At 34.1% G+C, this 18,713-nt stretch overlaps 1 protein-coding gene across 3 annotated transcripts in view; it reads right to left on the bottom strand.

The window, feature by feature from the left end:
• LOC148941074 (uncharacterized) overlaps nt 1–18,713 on the bottom strand; it is a 60,964-nt gene that overhangs the window by 27,406 nt on the left and 14,845 nt on the right. For all 3 annotated transcript variants that reach the window (XM_089104786.1, XM_089104784.1, XM_089104785.1), the window contains exons 3-6: nt 10,764–10,842; nt 9,609–9,675; nt 3,751–3,864; nt 422–512 (exon numbers count right to left, since the gene is read on the bottom strand). In XM_089104786.1, the coding sequence (XP_088960912.1) occupies nt 422–512; nt 3,751–3,864; nt 9,609–9,675; nt 10,764–10,842 (351 nt within the window). The remainder of the gene's footprint in view (nt 1–421; nt 513–3,750; nt 3,865–9,608; nt 9,676–10,763; nt 10,843–18,713) is intronic.

Raw genomic sequence — 18,713 nt, 5'->3', positions numbered from 1 at the left:
ATAATATAATTATTATATAATATTATATATTATAGTATAAAATTTGTAAAAAAAAATATTTTATAATTTTTTTATTATATTATATAATATAATTATTAATGTTAATATAATTATTAATACAATTACAAATACAAAATCGGGTTAGCAACTATACAGCGATTCTCTTAGCAACGATATTAATGGTAATACTGTAATGATAAGGTCCATCTTCTTCAGAATTTCAGTTCTCTGGCATCTAAAATATTGAAGAAAACAAGGCCTAGACACCTTTTTGAGATTCTGCTTTGCACCATTTCAGTTTAAAAGAGAACGAGGAAGAAGGAAAGACAGAAAGAGAGAAGAAGGGGCAAAGAGAATAGACGAGAGAAGAAGAGATGGGGAGAGAGATAGAGGAAAAAAACTTGATAAGCGAAAGACTTACCAAAAAGTCAAACACAGACAAACCCAAAATCTCGAATGCAATGCACATGTGTCCATGGAAGTCGAACCAATCGAGCATTTTAACACAAAGCCTGAAACATAAAATATATACATCTCTTTCGATACCGATGAACTTGAAATTTTCATATCAAGCAAAATCAAAATTGGAAACCACATAAACAACAACAACAAAAAATTAGTCAAAAACTAAAGCAATGTCATACAAAAACTAAAATTGGTTTTTACTGTTGTTTTAAATTAAAAGGAACTATTATTTGGGGTTTTTCCTAGCTGTAGCACCCTATTATATTACTACCTACAAATTTCCCAAAAACCATTCATATACAAAATAACATCTATTACAACCATACCTTAACAGAGGTTGTAGAGGGGGGGGGGTTCTATACATGTGCACCAATGATTTTAAAAGGAGGGAATTTATTTTTAAGAAACTTTAACTTTAAGAAGGGGAGTGAGTAAAGTACACATTGGACACCTTTCTACAACGTCATTGATACTATTAGCCAAAAGCTTAGGTTTTGCGACTTCATGCAACAATTGCCTAGACTGAAATTGCAAATATTTCGGTACAATGACATATGAAAAAACCTTATTGCCACACCCATACTTTCGGAGGGGTCATTGATCATCGTGCAATTAAAATCCCTTTTGAAAGGGTAAAAAAAAGTCTAAATGTTGAAACCATTTATGCAGTGACACAAAAACACTACTGCCCTATTTGAAGGAAATCCTCTTACTTGGCAACAATTTTTTGGGTTTTGTGAATATCATTAGCAATGAATATTTTCATCCCGAACCAAATTTGGAATGATCCGAAGAGCACGCTTTTTGCAAATGAATAATAAAAATAGGAATTCTAAGCGTCAGGACAACGAACTGTCCTTCAAAAAACGAGAAATTGACACCAATCTACTTTGAATAGCAAGTAAAAAATCAAGGGCTTTATTAGGTTTTAGTGTGCCAAGATAGGATAGGTAGCACAAATATAGAATTGGTATTCCTTCTAATGAGGATGCATAAAGATCGAATCCCCAGCAAATAAACATTTGGTAATTAACTAATCGAAGTTTGTATTTTCTTAGGGAGAAAAGAGGGGAGTAGAACAAACCTGGATATTCCCTCTAGTGAGAAGACAAAAATATCGAATTCCAAGCAATACATTAGTCTATAGGGAGTTATTCGGAGTTTGTACTTTCTTGACAGAGGTAGTGGGGGGGGGGGTAACATACAAACCTATATTGGTATTCCATCAAGTCAGAATGTGAAAAACTACAGTTAGTGCTTCCTTTAGGGGGGGGGGGGGATTGAAGAAAACCTAGAATTCAATTGGTATTGGTTTTAGTGGGGATTCACAAATATGAACTTCCTGCATTGAAGTAGTCGACAAAGAGGAAAAAGAAGAGCGGGAAGCCTGTGGATCATTGGAGTGGACTTTATAAAAGAGACGAAAAAATATTTGGGGACTTCCCAGAGGTGGTTTAGAAGGGGGAGGGGGCAGATGGGGCACTTGCTCCGGGCGCAGAAATTTTAGAGACACAAAATTTCAAATAGATTATTTAACGGTTATAATATTGTATTTTTATAGAAATAAAGTAAAGGTCGCAATTAGTGAATGAAAATAATTAAAAAATTGTTAATTAATTAATAAAATAAATTAAAAATAACTAATTAAATAATAATAAATCAAAAATCAATAATAAAATAAACTATTAATTAATTAATAAACTGAAAATAATTGTGCTAATTAAAATTTTTATCAAAACGTGGCCTGAAAACATTATGGGAGAAAGGGGGGGGTGTGGGTGCACTAATCAAGATTTTGCCCGGACGGAAGAGAGGCCAAAGCCGCTACTGGGTGTTCGAAGTAGAAGATTCTATCGAGGGGTAAGATTTTGTTATCTGCACATGAAAAATATTATACCATGATTATTTACCTACTCAGAGAGATTACTTGCTTTCAGGATTTTAGACAAAATTGATGTCAAAGATCAAAGAGGATTTATACCCTTAAAAGCCACGAGTATGTGGTAGGATTACTTATACCCTGATACAAAGAGCAGGAGAAGCGATGACAAACGTCGTCGTGTTGTTTTTTATTGTTTATCCTTCAACTCCAACATAAATTTAAAACGCACTTGATAATGTTGTTATTCTTATTTATCCAAACTGGTTCAGCTGACATTTGGCTGTGGTTGTTATCCGTTGGAGGTTACATCCGAGAAGACTGGAAAAAGAAACTCTGTGGCACTTAAAGACACCAGTGGCGAGGTGGCTCGGTCTCCTGGCTTAAATGCATTTTACCTTTGTGCAATTGTCTCTTATATTCATTATTCAACTTCTACACTATTTACAATTACCATAGAATGTATATTCGTATGTTAATTAATTATACTGGTATTAATTAATTATACTGGTATTAATTAAATATACTGGTATTAATTAAATATACTGGTATTTTTTATTCACATTCAACAAATATTTGCACATAAATTACATTCATTGTATATTACATATTTACACATAAATCCTACTTACTTGGAGAAAAAATTATAAATAAATTCTTATACAGTTATTATATTATACATTTAATATACACTAGCCATCGGATAAAAATAGCAACAAAATCACAACGTATACTCTATTGTGAGGATCAGGAAAACTATCGACTATATTTATTTATGGGGAAATAAGTACTTCAGCTAATCGCTATATAACCCAAGAAGAATTGTATTATATAGATATTATATAATTGTATATAGAAGAAATTGAAAATTAGTGATTGACTGGGACTTACGGACACTTGCCAAATTTTTAAGCGTTGTACAATTTTTACAAGAATATTTCAGAGTTGAAGATTTGGGGTTGGCTGGGATTAACAGAAATTTACCAATTATAATGGTAAAATATATATTTATATTTTTTTATACTTACAAGCAATTGTGCATTTACTATAAATTTTTAAATATACATTCATATATTTATTTGAATCAATACAAAACAAAGAAAAAAAGAAATTTTTTCGTTATTTTCGTTATTTAGTTATTTTTTGCTTCGTCAATTATTGTGTCTTCTTAAAGTCCTCTCAGAACATATAAAAATTTTACATCCCATAGCCTAAATTCTTGAACACAGGTACATACACTTTTTTTTTGGGGGGGGGGGGAAATAAAACAAATCCAGAATTTGAGTAAGAAACATCCAGAATTTTAAGAAAAATTAGGATTTTGAGGGGAAGGTGGTTGAAGGCCCTTCACTACGTACGTCCTTGTTTGAACGCTATCCCAAACGAGAAGAAAAGATTAAACTCACTTTTTTCCTTCAGGGTCTTTTTCTTCCAGCTTTTCCAGAACGTTAATTTCTAGTCTGGCAGCTTCCCGATACTTCTCAACGTTTTTAATGACTTTTAAAGCCAAAACGCCACTTCTAAAATTAAATTAAAGATTAGTCTAATTAAACAAATAACTACATAGCCTAATCGTTTTGACAGCTGGTTTATTTTTCTTAGTTACTTTACATCACCTATTATTTAGATCTAGCAATCGGTCTTTGTTTATTAGGTCTTCAAATGCTTTTTTAGGAGGGGGAGGGATAAGCTCCCATCCCCCCTTTTCCAAAAACATTTCTTTCCAGTCTGGCAGCTTTTCTCTGCTTCTCAACAGTCTTAATCACTACCAAAGCCAAACTCAATCTCTAAAACTTTAAAAAATTTCAGTTTTAATAAAATTAAAAACAAAACTTAAACTCTCCCTCTCTCTCTGTCAAGTGACATTACCAAACATTATTTATGGATGTATGCAACAGGCACGTACACTTCTTTTTAGGGGGGGGGGAGGTAATAAGAAACAAACTTTAGTATGATTTGAACAAGAAAATCCCAGAAATCCAAGAAAATTTTGGAGGAGGGAGGATTGAAGGAGGGACTGGGTCCCGAGCCCCCCACTCTACATACTTCTCTAATCTACAATATATTAGTTATGAAGACTTAGCGAGGACTCGCTAATATGCAGTAGTGCTTCTGTCTCTTAAACAGTAGTGCATTATCACTTAATGAATGAATTTGCTCATACAGTAGCCTATAGCCGTTTTGTATCCAAGAATTCAAAATTATTTTTCCGCGAAGTCCATTTCGCGCTGCCAGTAAATGCGCAAAGATATACACAAAAGGGTTACATTAGGGGGTTTTAGCAGTTCCCTAACTGGAAGATCAAATATACGAAAGAAGTTAAAACTCTATTTTATAACATCTTGATAAATATATGGTAAATAAATATATCGTAAATATCAAGACACCAACACGGAACGGTAGAGAGGGACTTTGCTGGTACCTATTCAGAAGAAAAAAATATACAAAAAAAAATTTAATATCCCAAAATATGATATTTTCTGACAAATACAAGATTTATTCCAAACCTTAGCCTCACCTAACCTCAAAAAATATTTGAGGCTCGTTCCCTCTTAAAAAATATCGGTAGCGACCTTTTGGCAGCTATCAAGAGTGAGAAGTGACATTTTATTATCACTTCAGGCATGTTTTATAGCCTTTTATGTTCAAACACTAGTTCTCTGTTCAAGTTTGACATTTCTATGATCGGAAATATTTCGCAGACTCAAATAAATATGTCAACAATTAGATCAAGTAAAAATACTCTCGAAATGATATTTTAGTTTCGCCAAAATTACATATAAAGCTCTGTCTGTATGCAAGGCCGGATCCAGTGGATGAAGGGGTATCGGGTTTGAACCCCCCCCCCCCAATTATTCCACGACTCGTAAAAACGTAACAAAAATGCATATAAACAAATGTTGATCCGTTTTTCTAAGTTTATTTTCGTCGAGCCCCCCCCCCCCAATCCGGGATACGCCCTTGGCTGTATGGTTTGTTCAATGAGAAAAGAAGTAAACTAATTTAAACAACTTCATCAGCGAAAATCGCTTTAAAAAATTATTGAAACTTAGAAAGCATGACTAAAAATCTTTCGTCTCCAATCAATCTGGAATCTGGCATCAATCAATCTGGCATCTGCAATGGTTTCAGATAGCTCTTATTTCGTTAAGAAGACCCTGCCATAAGTTTTCAAGAAGTACAGGGCCATAGCACCCTTGTCCCTCCTAAAATTATACCTATAGGGGAGGGGGGACAAAACCCTATTGCTTACTTCCAATTACTAACTTATACCAAAATAAGAAGCATGTTCTCTGACACTATTCTAAAGGTTAAAATACTGAATAACGCACCATTCATTACCGATAACTGGAGCCCAAATACGGTGGAAATTTGGAAGGCTTGACTGAAAAACTTCCGTTTTCAATTAATCAGCTCTTCTAGTAAAACCAATCTCTTTATGAATGTCTAATGAATGCTTCTCAACAATTTACAAATCAATTACTAAACCTTAATTAGGCACAGAAGGAGAGTTAATTATACAAATTGGTACTCAAGATTTTGTAGAACAACTAAGAAAAATATTAACCATTAGTCGTACCAATCACGACTAAAACATTAACCAAGGCCATATTCTCAGACAGAAAGGGGCCATTAGAGTTTTCGGAGTAAATCAATTCTGATTTTTGGGTTTGGCCCCCTACTTCAGAAAATTTGTAATCAGGGCTGGTTTCCCAAGAAGAAGGCCCGCTAAGGTTGTTCTCGCTTTTATTTAAAGACCATTTCGGCTCTTCAGTTGTTATCAATCAGTTGTTAGAAGTCACTTGTTATTTCAGGTCTTCAGTTGTTAGAAATCAGTTACCAGTTGTTAGTTCAGGTCTTCCGTTGCTATCAGTTGTTGTCAACCAGTTGTTAGAAATCACTTGTCAGTTGTTATTTCAGGTCTTCAGTTGTTAGAAATCAGTTACCAGTTGGTATTTCAGGTCTTCCGTTGTTATCAGTTGTTGTCAATCACTTGTTAAATCAGTTGTTAGAAATCAATCTTGAGATCAGTTGTTAGACCATTTCAGGCACGTACATTTTTCGTTGATTTTTTAATTAAAATCAATTTGGTGGAAGTAACGAAAGACTTGAGAGGAAACAATGGGAAAAGTTCATAGCTTGCAGCCCTTGCCCAGAAGACCGTGGGGGATTAAGTCATCCTCAAGCCAGGGCTAGCTGTGGTAAAGCCAAGACAGATAGTCTCATTGAGAGGCAAAGCAGGTATAACCCTTTTTCAGAATTGTATAAAAAGGATGTCATTTCACTTGTTCATAGATAGTCTATCATCCATCCTAGGGCAGAACTAAGGTAGATAGGCATGGAGTAAGGGTAATTCAAATGAGCTTTGCCTACTGGGAAAGCCCACTGGAATCACAATAGGGATTACCAATATTTTTGGATTGATTCATGACAGACAAAGTCCACTGGGATTGTATGCAAAACGGAGGTCTGAAGTTCCCCGAGGAGGAAGGGTCAATGATAAGTTATCTGATGGGGAGGGGGGTGGCAATGATATTTTTTTTTCGTAATTTAAATAAGAACTGGCCAAAGATTCAGGATAATTTAGGATTTTGAGGGGGCCCATTAATTAGCGCTAAATCCTACAAGCTAGCACCTTCAGCAAAACCAAAACTGGTTGATCACCCCTGCCAAAAACTGTAGAAAACTGTAAACCTGATTATCAGGTGCTAAGAAACAAAAGAGATTCAACAAGATATCCACAACTGCAGTATTCAGTTTCACTCTAATTCCTAGCAGGAAAACGGGAAAACATTAAGAGGGCTAAATGCTTGCAATGGTAGAGCCTATAACCCCAAATATAAGAAGAAGAAATTCCAGAGTTATACAAAATCCACACTATAGTTATACCTGTTCATAAAAGAGCAAAAGTTTATGGATATTTCACGTTCTTCGTTGACGTTACATTTGTGCAGTAGAAGTGAAAACTGAAATGGCTAGATCTAAGTTTGACAACCCTGCATCAACACTAACTTGTTCCAGAATATTGCCTGATAATACCAAGTCTTATGATATTTCTAGCTTCCATCTTTTCCAATTTCAAAAAATAATGCCTTCGATCTTAACTCTGATTGGTCAAACATAAATTTTATGCTTGAAGATCAAACAATGTTCAACTCCAGCAATTCCGAACGGGGTACGTAAATTGGTGCTGTAATCGTGTGTGATTTTGATTATATCAACATCTGTGACTTATGTGGCCCGATAGGATTGAATATGAGTTGGACAGAGACTAAATCATCAAATTATGCACAGGATATACTGCCGGCGCTGTTGTTGTGCGCAATATTGTTGTTATTCACAAGTGTGACAGTGGCTAAGTAAATTATTGATTTCAATTGGACATAATGCTAGAGAACTCATAATAAAGATGGGGAATAAACTCTTAATTGCAACTATTAAAGAAAATAATTAAATGCCTCTCCAACATGCTTATTTTCGAAAATTTCCAAGAGCAATCCTTATCTTACGTCTATAATATATAGCGGAGGAATACTGCAGCTTTCATTTTTTATACTTTTTTTTGTGTTGATCCATCAGTCTTCATCTTAATAACGGTAAAAAGTAAAAATTTGAAACTTTCTCAAAATGTGGATTTTCTCGAAGGAAAAAAAGAGAACTTGCAAAAAACTCAAAATAAAATAAAAGAATAAAGCATAAAATATTGGTCAGGGACGATACTCAGGAACATTTAAAGATCTTAAAATTCACTTTGGCAAACCTCAAAACCGAAAATTTCGAAGTAAAAAAGAACTTTCTGTAGTCGAAAAAATAGCTAATTGAGTCATTAATTTGATGGGTATTTAATTCTCAATTTATTTTTCTTTTCAACACTGGCTCTAAGGACATTTTTCACAGAGTTTAAAACCCTACTAGAATTCCCCACCCGCCACTTCGCCTCCTCAGCTGTCCGAAGTTCCTCGCGGGTCCACTTTGTTAGTTTCGAACAAAGTGGACCGAAAATTGACTTTGAATATTTCGAAGAAATTTTCATCCCCGATATCAGGGAGCACCTTAACACGTCTAATTATGTCTCTTGTACTGTCACTTATTTTTTGTTTCTTTCTGACAAAGTTTGAGATCTAGCTTTTTAATTTTTTTTTTTTTTTTTTGTTTTTTTTAAATGACTTATTGGCATCAGTTGTTCTTTACTTAATATTTACTTATTTTCTAATTATTTTATGCTTTAAGATTCATATTTTCATTTATTTTAATATAGTTATTCGTTTTGTTTAGTTATAATTATATTTGTAGTTATTCTAATATAGTTAATATAGTTTCAACACGAATTCGGTTGTTTTTTTTCAGCTTCTGAAAGTCGTGTACTAATGAAGTCCTATCCTTTCTTAACTTCTAACCAAAATATACTGAATTTAAAACCGTTAGCCCCTCCCCCTCACTTGTGCATGCTCGGCAATACGGGACCTGATGTTTGATGCCCTATGGACCATCAATGACTTTGGAGGATCTTTATTTTTATTGCCTTCCCCCTCCTCTTACAGAGGTATACAATATATCTCTCGTGAGCCCCATCCAATATCGACTCAAGTATAAAAACAAATTTAGCAGCATTACGTCATTGAAAATCCTCTCTTGTGAGGTTAGCCAACATCTTTCTTCATTAGGGCCGTTTTTTCACACATCAATGTGCTAAGATATTACATCTTTTGTCAGAAAACGCTTAAAAGTGAAATCTTTGAACAAAGATCTAACACTTTTTGTCGTTTTTGTGCAAACTTGTTTCCTCATTCTGCTCTGATCAGCGGTCTGAGAACAATGATGAGTATATCATCAAACTTCTGTCATCATTGTTCTATATGGAAAAAAAGTGGCATCCTTAACACATTTTGGTAACGTCAGTGAGCTGTGAGATCTTAGAACAAAGATTAGTTAAAAAAACCATAATCTTTGCAGAAAGATGTAAGATCTTAGATGTAAAATCTTAGTGCTAAAAAACGGGCCTGTTGTTCTTCCTACCATTCCTAACCTTTTTTTTCTTCTTTTTTTCCACTGAGAGTTCCTTAAAAACCTTATTATGAGGTTCCTTAAAAATTAAACTTTTCTGACAGGCTATGGTGATACAAAAAAAGGATATGCTGGAAATTCCATCGACCAAATAGACTAAGTTACAGCTGTAGAATCCTTATAGGCAATTAGTATAAATATTAATTATAAGAGAAAAAAGGGAAATGAAATGTTTGCTTCTAGCACATAATTTACATACCTTTTTAAATCTTTAACTTTTACAACTTTTCCAAATGTACCTTCACCGAGGGTTGATTGAACCTTGTCTGCAAAAAGATCAAATAGAAAATATTAGAAACCCGATTCAATCGAACAAATATCTCTAACCATGATGGATTTTTTTTTTTTTTTTTTTTTCATCAGTTTAAAATATTTAGAAGAAGTAGTTTCCAAGTTATCAATTTTCTCCAGAACTAAATTGAAATATATTGAATCTTTCCGGAACACGCATGCTCCATTTAAATTTAGTCAGGAATACTTTTTTCCCAAAGTAAAAAAAAAATAATAATAAAGAAAATATATTAGTTACTACATTATTTTTCTACCCAAATTATTATCATTATTTTATTAAAAAGAAATGAGGAACTTCGTCAAAATAATTGAACAGGATACAGTAATACAAGCAGTTACTAAAATAGATTACTTTCTCTATCCTAATGTTTTTATCATGAGTATTAACTCATAGTAGCGAAAGCAATAATAATACAAAGTAGTGCTAGCAAGAAAAAGAAGATAGGAAGTTAAAAACGACATTAATAAGAAACTTTAATATGTAAGACATACACATTTTAAATCTTCTTAGCTTACAGCTTTCCAATTTCATGGATAGCTGCATCTGATCACTCACAAATTACTTTATAATTTTCACAGAAATAGGGGAAAGTTAAAACCCGGAAAAAATAAAAACCCCGATTACCACAGATATTTGTATTAATCTTTAAAGTTTAATCCAATTGAAAACTTATAGGTATGTAAAAAGACCCTTTAACCCAGAACAATTTTCTACTATTGGAAATAACACCAAATAACCGATTAATATACCTAAAATACTTCACATTTGTTTAAATTGTGATCTTCTGATAGCCAAAACTAAAACCACCCAATCGCTTTTTTTGAAAACAGTAATAGGATGAGAAAGAGGGGTTGTCAAGATGGGTAAGGAACAAAAATAATAATCAATCTTTGAGCTTTGACAGATGTTTACTAGCTTTTGTTAAGGGAGTAGAGTTAGAACCCTAAACCCCCCTACAGATATAGACGAATGGTTTTAAATTAGCAAAGAATAAAAAAAAGTATTAACAGAGAAACTTTAAAATGTAAAAAAGTTGTCACTGTGAATAGAATAGACACGAACATCTATCACGGATGATGTATCCAGTGTGGTAAATCAAATGTCCGTCTTCATCATCTTCAATCGACGGTGCCCTTGAGCTCTGTAGGAGTCAATCACATCGAACCAACGAAGGTAGAGCCACCAATCAGACACATCGAAGATACAGATCAATCAGAAAGAAGGCGCATGGTCAAATTCATTTCAGAGAAAGGCGTCGTAAGACCAACATGCCACACGAAGGGATTACCGAAATAAATAGAAAAAAGACGCAAATGGTAGCACTGATTTGGAATTGAATTGGTATCTTAACCTATGTAATTAATAGCAGCAATAGAAAAGAAAGCAAAATTCACTTAACATCAGCATTAAAACGGAATAAATTACGTATATTTCTACTTATAACCCTTATGACACATTTTACTAATGGCTGACAAGTCAATTTTTTAAGGGCGCGGGCTGTATAGCATCATAATGAACTGCCTACCACAATATGTCAAGGTAAGATGGATTCGCGCTACCCTGTCCAAACCCACAACCTTACAAAGTTGTTTTTTACATATGATAGGGGAAAGCGGTGCACAACCCAGGCGCAACACCAAAGGGAGTTTCGAAATAAACACAAAAGACGTAAGTAGTAGCACTGATACAGAATTGTATTTGGTATCTTGGCCTAGGCAATTTTTAGCAAAACAAAAAAAAGAAGCAAATACATAATCTCAGTATTAAAACAGAAAGAATTGCAGAGTTACTCTTGACATTGGCTCCAGAATTACTGTTGACTTCAGCAGAGGCCTTAAATTGACTCCGAGAGAATAAAAGTTAAAAAGTCCGAATATTTTGAAGAGTCGGTCTATGCTTGCTTACAATAGGACTAGACGATAAGAATTTGTTTAACCATAGTCCCCATGCTTATGGCCAAGTCGGTCGCAATTTAGATGTAATTTGGTAGCAATAACTTTTTAAACAACCAAAATGCATTGAGACGTTTCGAATGATAGTCAAAGGGAAAGGAATTAGCAAAGTAGGTTCTATAAACATACGTGATATTTACAAGAAAATTGGATATGCAAATAATGTACATGTTATTCTAATCACATTTCTGATCACAACAATATGTTATTTTTGTTTAAACTGTTGGCCCGTCAATTTATACTATTCTGTAATTTATTCCACGATTTATTCTTCCCATCCCCCAGTTAAAAGTTACTAGCATTTCAGCCAACAAATGGTAGTGCAAGTATTGAAAAGTTTACGAAGTTAAAATTCAACTAACTTTGACGCGATAGCTGTTGAACTGAAATGGAAATCGTAACACTTATTCAAGTTGCGAAATAATTATGAATTATAAAATTGAACTGAGAAAGAAAGGTTAAAATTCTTGTTCTACAAAAAAAAAGGTCTACATGAAATATTTAAAATAATGGAAAAATTCTAGATGAGGGACTTTGCCTACCTTATGCAATAAGGGTAAATCTTTAATAAACAGATATACTGCTCAAACGAAAGCGCAAGCGACGTGTTTTAAGTCTCACGCCTTTGCTCAATCCTGACTTGCATGGTTTTAAATATTTGAATATCTACGAGCATTTCTTGTATTTAGAAAAATATGAATATGACTTAAATTCTTGCTGTAAAAATAGGAATTGCATCTAAAAAAAGAGAGATTGGAAACCCAAATTATGGTAAAATGTTTTGTGTCAAAATTTAGACTGACCTGTCATATATGCGACCTTCTAGTCCCTTGGGATAAGGAAGGGGTGGAGATAGTAGCTTCAAAATACACCCCCCCCCCTCCCCGGAGTACATTTTAGGCCCAGGATTCATTCCCGTAAGTTGCATTCGCCTAGCTTTGCTTCTTTCCAAGATAACAAGAAGCCCCTCAACCAGAAATTTATCAAAGTAACAATAAGTACAAATTAAAATAATTTACGTTTAAGTAAAAAACAAAAAATAAGATGAATTGAGTATAAAAAGTCAAAACCCCGGTTTTACAAATATCTAAGTTCAATGTATCAAATAATACTAATTAATAAATAATAAGAATATAATTAATAATAACAACATTAATACGCTTCCTAGGAAAACTAATAAGCATGGCCCGTGATTTTTGGGTAAGGGGAAAGGTAGTAAGTAACAGCCCTATATTAATTTCTTATCCATATCGGGTCAAACAAAAAGCAGGACGTCCTCAAATGGGGAGATAATAGAAGTTAAGGTTGGATTTAAAGGAAACAAGAACTTGGTGGGAGGGAGTCTTGAGTAAAGCTTTGAACATAATTTTGCATAATACAATCCAATCAAACAGCGTTCACACGCATGCCTAGTTATGACTTACATGTCCAGACACCTGTCTGTCCATTCATAAATATCCAATCAGTTCCCGCTCACATGTAAAATTCCATGGTTCTCTGTCAGACACGTTCACAGGAGTTTCTTTCGGGGGGCGGGGGAGGGATAATAAAATAAGTTTTATGTAATAGTTAGGGTAAGAAGTTAGGGTTAGAGCACTGTGCCTAGGATCTCAAATTCTACCTATGAGCCATTTCTTTTACAAGAAATACTGTAAGAAGACTCCATAGAATCTCAATTTCAATCCCACATACCAGCTGGAATTCTCATAATAGCATCACTGTATTGTCTTCACTTAATTTATCATTTGCCGTCAGGACTAGAATTTAAAATCGTGGGTAAATAAACGATTAAATCGGATAAATGTCCCAAGAAACCAGAACCATAGATTTATACACCGTGTTTCTAGCACAGTGCACTTATCGCTATGATAAGTATGTTAGACTGGTTAGTTGTGACTCGTTTGAATGCCAGCATACATACCAACCAAGGACAAGGGCGTGATCAAATCCCCCTATCCATGTCCATTTTGGTTTTCAGTTCATTATGACGTCATCCAGACGAAATATACCCTAAATTTGAAGTTGTCGAGACGGAAACTCGTTGTGAAATTGGAATTATGGTTACCACAGAAAAAAAAAAAAAAAAAAAAAAAAAAAAAAAAAAACCTTAGCAACACACAGGTGCACGAGAGGCCAGAACAGCCACTGTCTAGATGGAACCAGTTTCAAATTGAAGTTATAGTTGGCAGACAGCAAGAAAACCAAATTTAGAACGAAGCAATACACTTTTTTTAAGCTGAACAAAAACCTCTGATGAGTCAATCAAAGGGTATGACATCAGATTCTCTGTACAAAAATCTGCTCATGATATGCACGATTCTGAAACCTTCGAATTTTTTGAAAACTTCGTTGTGCTGATAACTTCACAGCTTTGTTACACGTCAAAAATTACACGTATAGCGGGTCTGTATGCTTAATGTCTTAGGTACAATTGTTCTGCATATTATGTAGTGAGAATTGTTTTCTAACTTCACACTGTCCAAATACTTTATCCCCTCCCCCCGTAATGTGCAAATATATAGCCCAAATTATATATTTTTCATCTATCCTGTCACTTCTCTCTGTCTTGTCTCACGCTAAGCTGAAAGAAACTAACGAAAAAAACCTGTTCTATAATGCGTCAATGAATGAATAACTTCAGAGTTAGGGCTTATATCATACAAGTACCATATAACATTCCTTTCCGTCGCAAATTTACTTTACCCCCTCCGTCCTTAACGGGCAAATATATACCCTGAATTGTATATATGCACGGAATTTTCTATACGTCACTTCTTCAATTTGATTTAATGATTTATCAAAACGACGGAAAATTCATCGCATATATACAATTCAGTATATACATGTGACCATTAGGAGGAAGGGGGGGGGGAAGTAAATTTGCAATGGAAATGAATGTTATATTTTGTCCAGGATGAAATTCTGATTCTAAAGGTAGGCCTATCTTTATTTCTTAGCTATCTCAATAATCGGTGAATTCGAAAATGTACCAAAAGTGTATTCAAAAAGGTAGTTTTTTAATTCAGGGAACAATTATCTCCTTTTTATATTCTCCTTTTTTACAGCTCTGTTTTTAGACTCGGCTCGCTTTACCTGGACCGAAATCAAAATAAGAGACCTAACCGTGGGATCCCAAGATCTCTTTGATATATACCAACAAGAAGCAACCTTTTAGCTACACATTTGGTAATAGAAAATTACCTTAACCTCGTACATTTTGGTCTCAAACAGCTGTATTGTTGGTCCAACATTGTTGGTGATAGCAAATTATACCAAGTCTTTCCATGGGATAAAAAATAAAATTTTGCACGTGGTATATTCATACAAATAGTCATTAGAGAAAATTTAAAAAGAAATCTATTCAAAATATATGTATTCTTCAAAGGTTGAAGAAAAAAAAAAACAAATTGAAATTATTTTATTCTACACAGTGAGGAATATTTATCCTTTTCATTTCCTTAGTTACGATCATACTTATCGCTATGAGAATAAAACTGATTTGCTAAAATAAACAATCTACCGTTAATCCCGGTTTGGTCAGCACTTCATAAACTTATCCCTGGTTGTTTAACACTAGAATTAATAATTTCAAGAACCATGCGGCCCATTTTGCCTCAAAATATAATTGAGATTGTTATGCACCAGTAGAACAACATTGGGATTTTAGTCTGTCAGCCTTGGCATATTGTTCAGATGAGAGAAAGAGAAATACGCAGAAAGACAGAGGAAGAAAAAGAGAATGAGAGACAGAGAAAGAGAGGATACGGATGAGGGACAACCGTCTAGGGCCAGGTCGGGTGGCCTAACAGAAAGATAAAACTTAACAATTATAGTAAATCATGACAATGCTGCCCAATTTTAGCATTCCTGTAACCTTGCAATTTATTTCTCTTTGCAGGAATACTGCTAAACTGGGTTTATTTCACATTATTTGGGGGTATTCTGTGGAGACAAATATGTTTCATCTATTATTTACCTTGATAGGCTTGGGGGTAGTAAAAGAATTTATATTTTGAACATGGCGTCAGGGGCGCAAAAAAGTGACTAACTGAAAAAAAGAACAAAATAAAAGGAGAACGAAGAAAAAAAATTAAACATACAATCCAGAACGTCAAAAAAATCAAACGGAACTCAAGTTTGCTTCATAGGAGGGGAGGCGGTCCGGTGAGTAAATAAAATTGTGGATTTGTTCAAGAAACTGAAAATTCTCATAATTTTAACGAACTTTCTCACATACTTTCTATTGGGTTAAAAGGCAAACTCAGGGATTAGGGGACAGATTATCCTGTCCCCTTCTCCATGGACGAGGATACTATAATACTTTTCGTGTCGCAAAACTAAAGTTCGCTACATATTCCATTAGTATAGGTCAAGCTTATTATGTTCAAGCTACATGTTGGTGAATGATGAAAAAACACAGAAACTTGTGCCATGATATGTCAGGTTCATATAAAATGTCGGAAGCTGTTTAGAAAAACTGTTCTAAGATCTCTGATTTTTAAAAGTTCTTTTTGGTTGCAGTAAACAACTGTACTCCTTTCGTTTTAATTACATTGCTTCGTAGATGAGGCTCGTAATCATTTGATTTACATCTGTTTAATCAAATGTAATAACGTGGTTTCCTTCGCTTTGTTAAAATGAAGATTGATTTTAGTTTGAAATATTTGCCTAAAAATACTTAACATAGATTTTACCAAAATATATTAACGAAAAAAAAAAAAAAAATCTAAGCAGTTTCCAATACAACTGGGCATAGGTATATGTATGACTTCATCGTAAGACGTCGCCACTTTTGACCCCCCCCCTCTGTTAGGAATGTTTTAATACCGCTAAAAGAGATGGTCTTCCCTGGGAAAGATGCAAGGGCTGAACGAAGGTGGACAAATTGGCACCATTCCAAGTTCTTTTTGTCGTACCGTGTTATGTTCAGTGTGAGGTCAGACATTTTGAATTAACGCAATGCCGCTTGTGAACATTCATTGGTACTTATTCTGTATTAGGCACAATATTCTAAGGATGTTACATTTTCACATTAAACCTTCATAAGCCACAGTGAACCAATCACACTGTTTCACAGAAGTTCCATAAAAATGTAAAATTGTTTCTGATTATTGGGTAATTATTAGAAGACCAATTATTGCTCATTTTACTTACTAAAGCTCGATAAGAGAAGCTCTTATGCAACAGTGCGGAAGATCCACGACTGTTAACCCCGCAGTTGAATAGAATCCAACATTCAACAGTAATTATAACGAGCTCAAATAATAAACGTCGCAGCGTGTGAAGCAAGCACACAAGAACTTAGGTACTGCAACGACGAGTTTAAATTTTCTTCTTTTTACAATAACATTTTTTCTCTATCTGCACACGATTTGTTTTGTTAACACAGAACCCAATGTGTGGAAGCGCCTCGTAATTGGAATGTTTTCTCTTATTTCTAACTTCATTTAACTTTTATTTCCTGGTTTTTCGTTTTGTTTTCAACTTTGCTCGATATTTACTTCCCAAGTCCGCGTTGTTTTAGTATCTTTTTTTATCTTATTATTATTTTTTTTTTTTGTACTTAAGATTTGTTGCTTATCCTGGAAACATATTTGCGACCTAATTTTCTTCTTTGAACTTCAGTAGGTGTAAGTCCTGTTTCTTTTTTTAACGCAATTTGTCAATACGCAAACACCAATTGTTGAAAAATACAAGAAATGAGCAAAAAAAGCAAATTTCTGCCATCTATTTCGGACCTGAATTTCAAGGGAAGACATTATGTTCATGCTAGGTTCCTTTATCGCATCGCAGTTTAATTCAGAAATTACCGTTGCAAAAATTCTTAAAACTTTTTTATTATGAAAAAAAAGAAAAGAATCTAAAGCAAAATTATTACTCCAAAAGTGACCCGCATAAAAACTAAGGTCCTGCTAAAAAAAGGGAAACAAAAACAAAGAATGAATCATGCATAAATTTGCTTCAAGAATTTATCCGCTTAGTGAAAAAAGTCTAATAATATGAGTTTTCGGTTTAACATGACAGACATTAATCATTTTCATTATTACCACAGAAGCAACGATAAACACTTTAAATATAAAAATTTTCCGCCTTTAATATGGATATCAAATAATAATAATAATAATATAATGCAAAACAAATAGGCCACAGGGCCTCTACAAAATATTCCACAAAAGAATTGCAGAGACGAAGAAAAATGTTTAGTGCTTAGTTTCGTAGGATATTGTACATTTCAAATGATCAGTTCATCTACAAAGTACCTGGACCAGATGCATATACCGCATTTTTCCATGAGAAGGGGGACGACTTTAAAAGAATGAAAGGAAAAAATTAAAGGGGGGTGTTGAAAGTGCACCTGTGTATATTCCCAATCTGGGTTGTAGTAGTGCATTTGATCCTTCGACAATACTTGAGATGGGGACATCATATAAGATATAAAGTTCGCATTTGAGATTAACTTGGACATCGGCAAAGTTTGTCTTGATCCTCGTAGCAGAACAGTAGCACTGTTTTAATGTAAATTCCTTCTTTTTTTAAGAGGTGATTTAGTTCTTACAAGTTGTGAGCTTTGCTTCCTGAATGTATGATTTATTAGGATTAGGTGACAACTACAACAACGCAAAGAGGTAAAATTTTCTAATAATAAATATAAAAAAAAAAATCCAAACACCCCACACCAATGGGGTTTGTGAATACCATAAAAATAACCTCAATTGTAAGAATCATTGTTTAACCACAGAGAAACAGAGGGACTTACTTGTAAAGAATATTACAATTCAAAACTTTTTTTATTGCTGGCCTATATTTTCTACAGAAGGTGTTAATACCAATCTGAGTTTCAGAAAATGGTTTTATGTGTCTCCTCAGAGACAAGGAATAATGTGGCTGCGTCATAAAATATGCAAGACATAAACCAACGAAATCAGAGCCCTTTTTTCGGCCGCGGAATTATAAGACAGTAAACTCCTCTTTGATAAAAGTCAAAAGAGGCTATTAAAATAAAGCTTTTCGGCAATGGTAAAAACCATGGTATGACTGAAAAATAAACGACAACAGAAAA

This window comes from Artemia sp. Qi Xiang Cuo, chromosome 19, assembly GCF_049724085.1.
Source record: "Artemia sp. Qi Xiang Cuo chromosome 19, ASM4972408v1, whole genome shotgun sequence".
NCBI lineage: Eukaryota > Metazoa > Arthropoda > Branchiopoda > Anostraca > Artemiidae > Artemia > Artemia sp. Qi Xiang Cuo.
The sequence above is the reverse complement of the archived record's forward strand: the minus strand, read 5'-3'. Positions and strand labels throughout refer to the sequence as shown.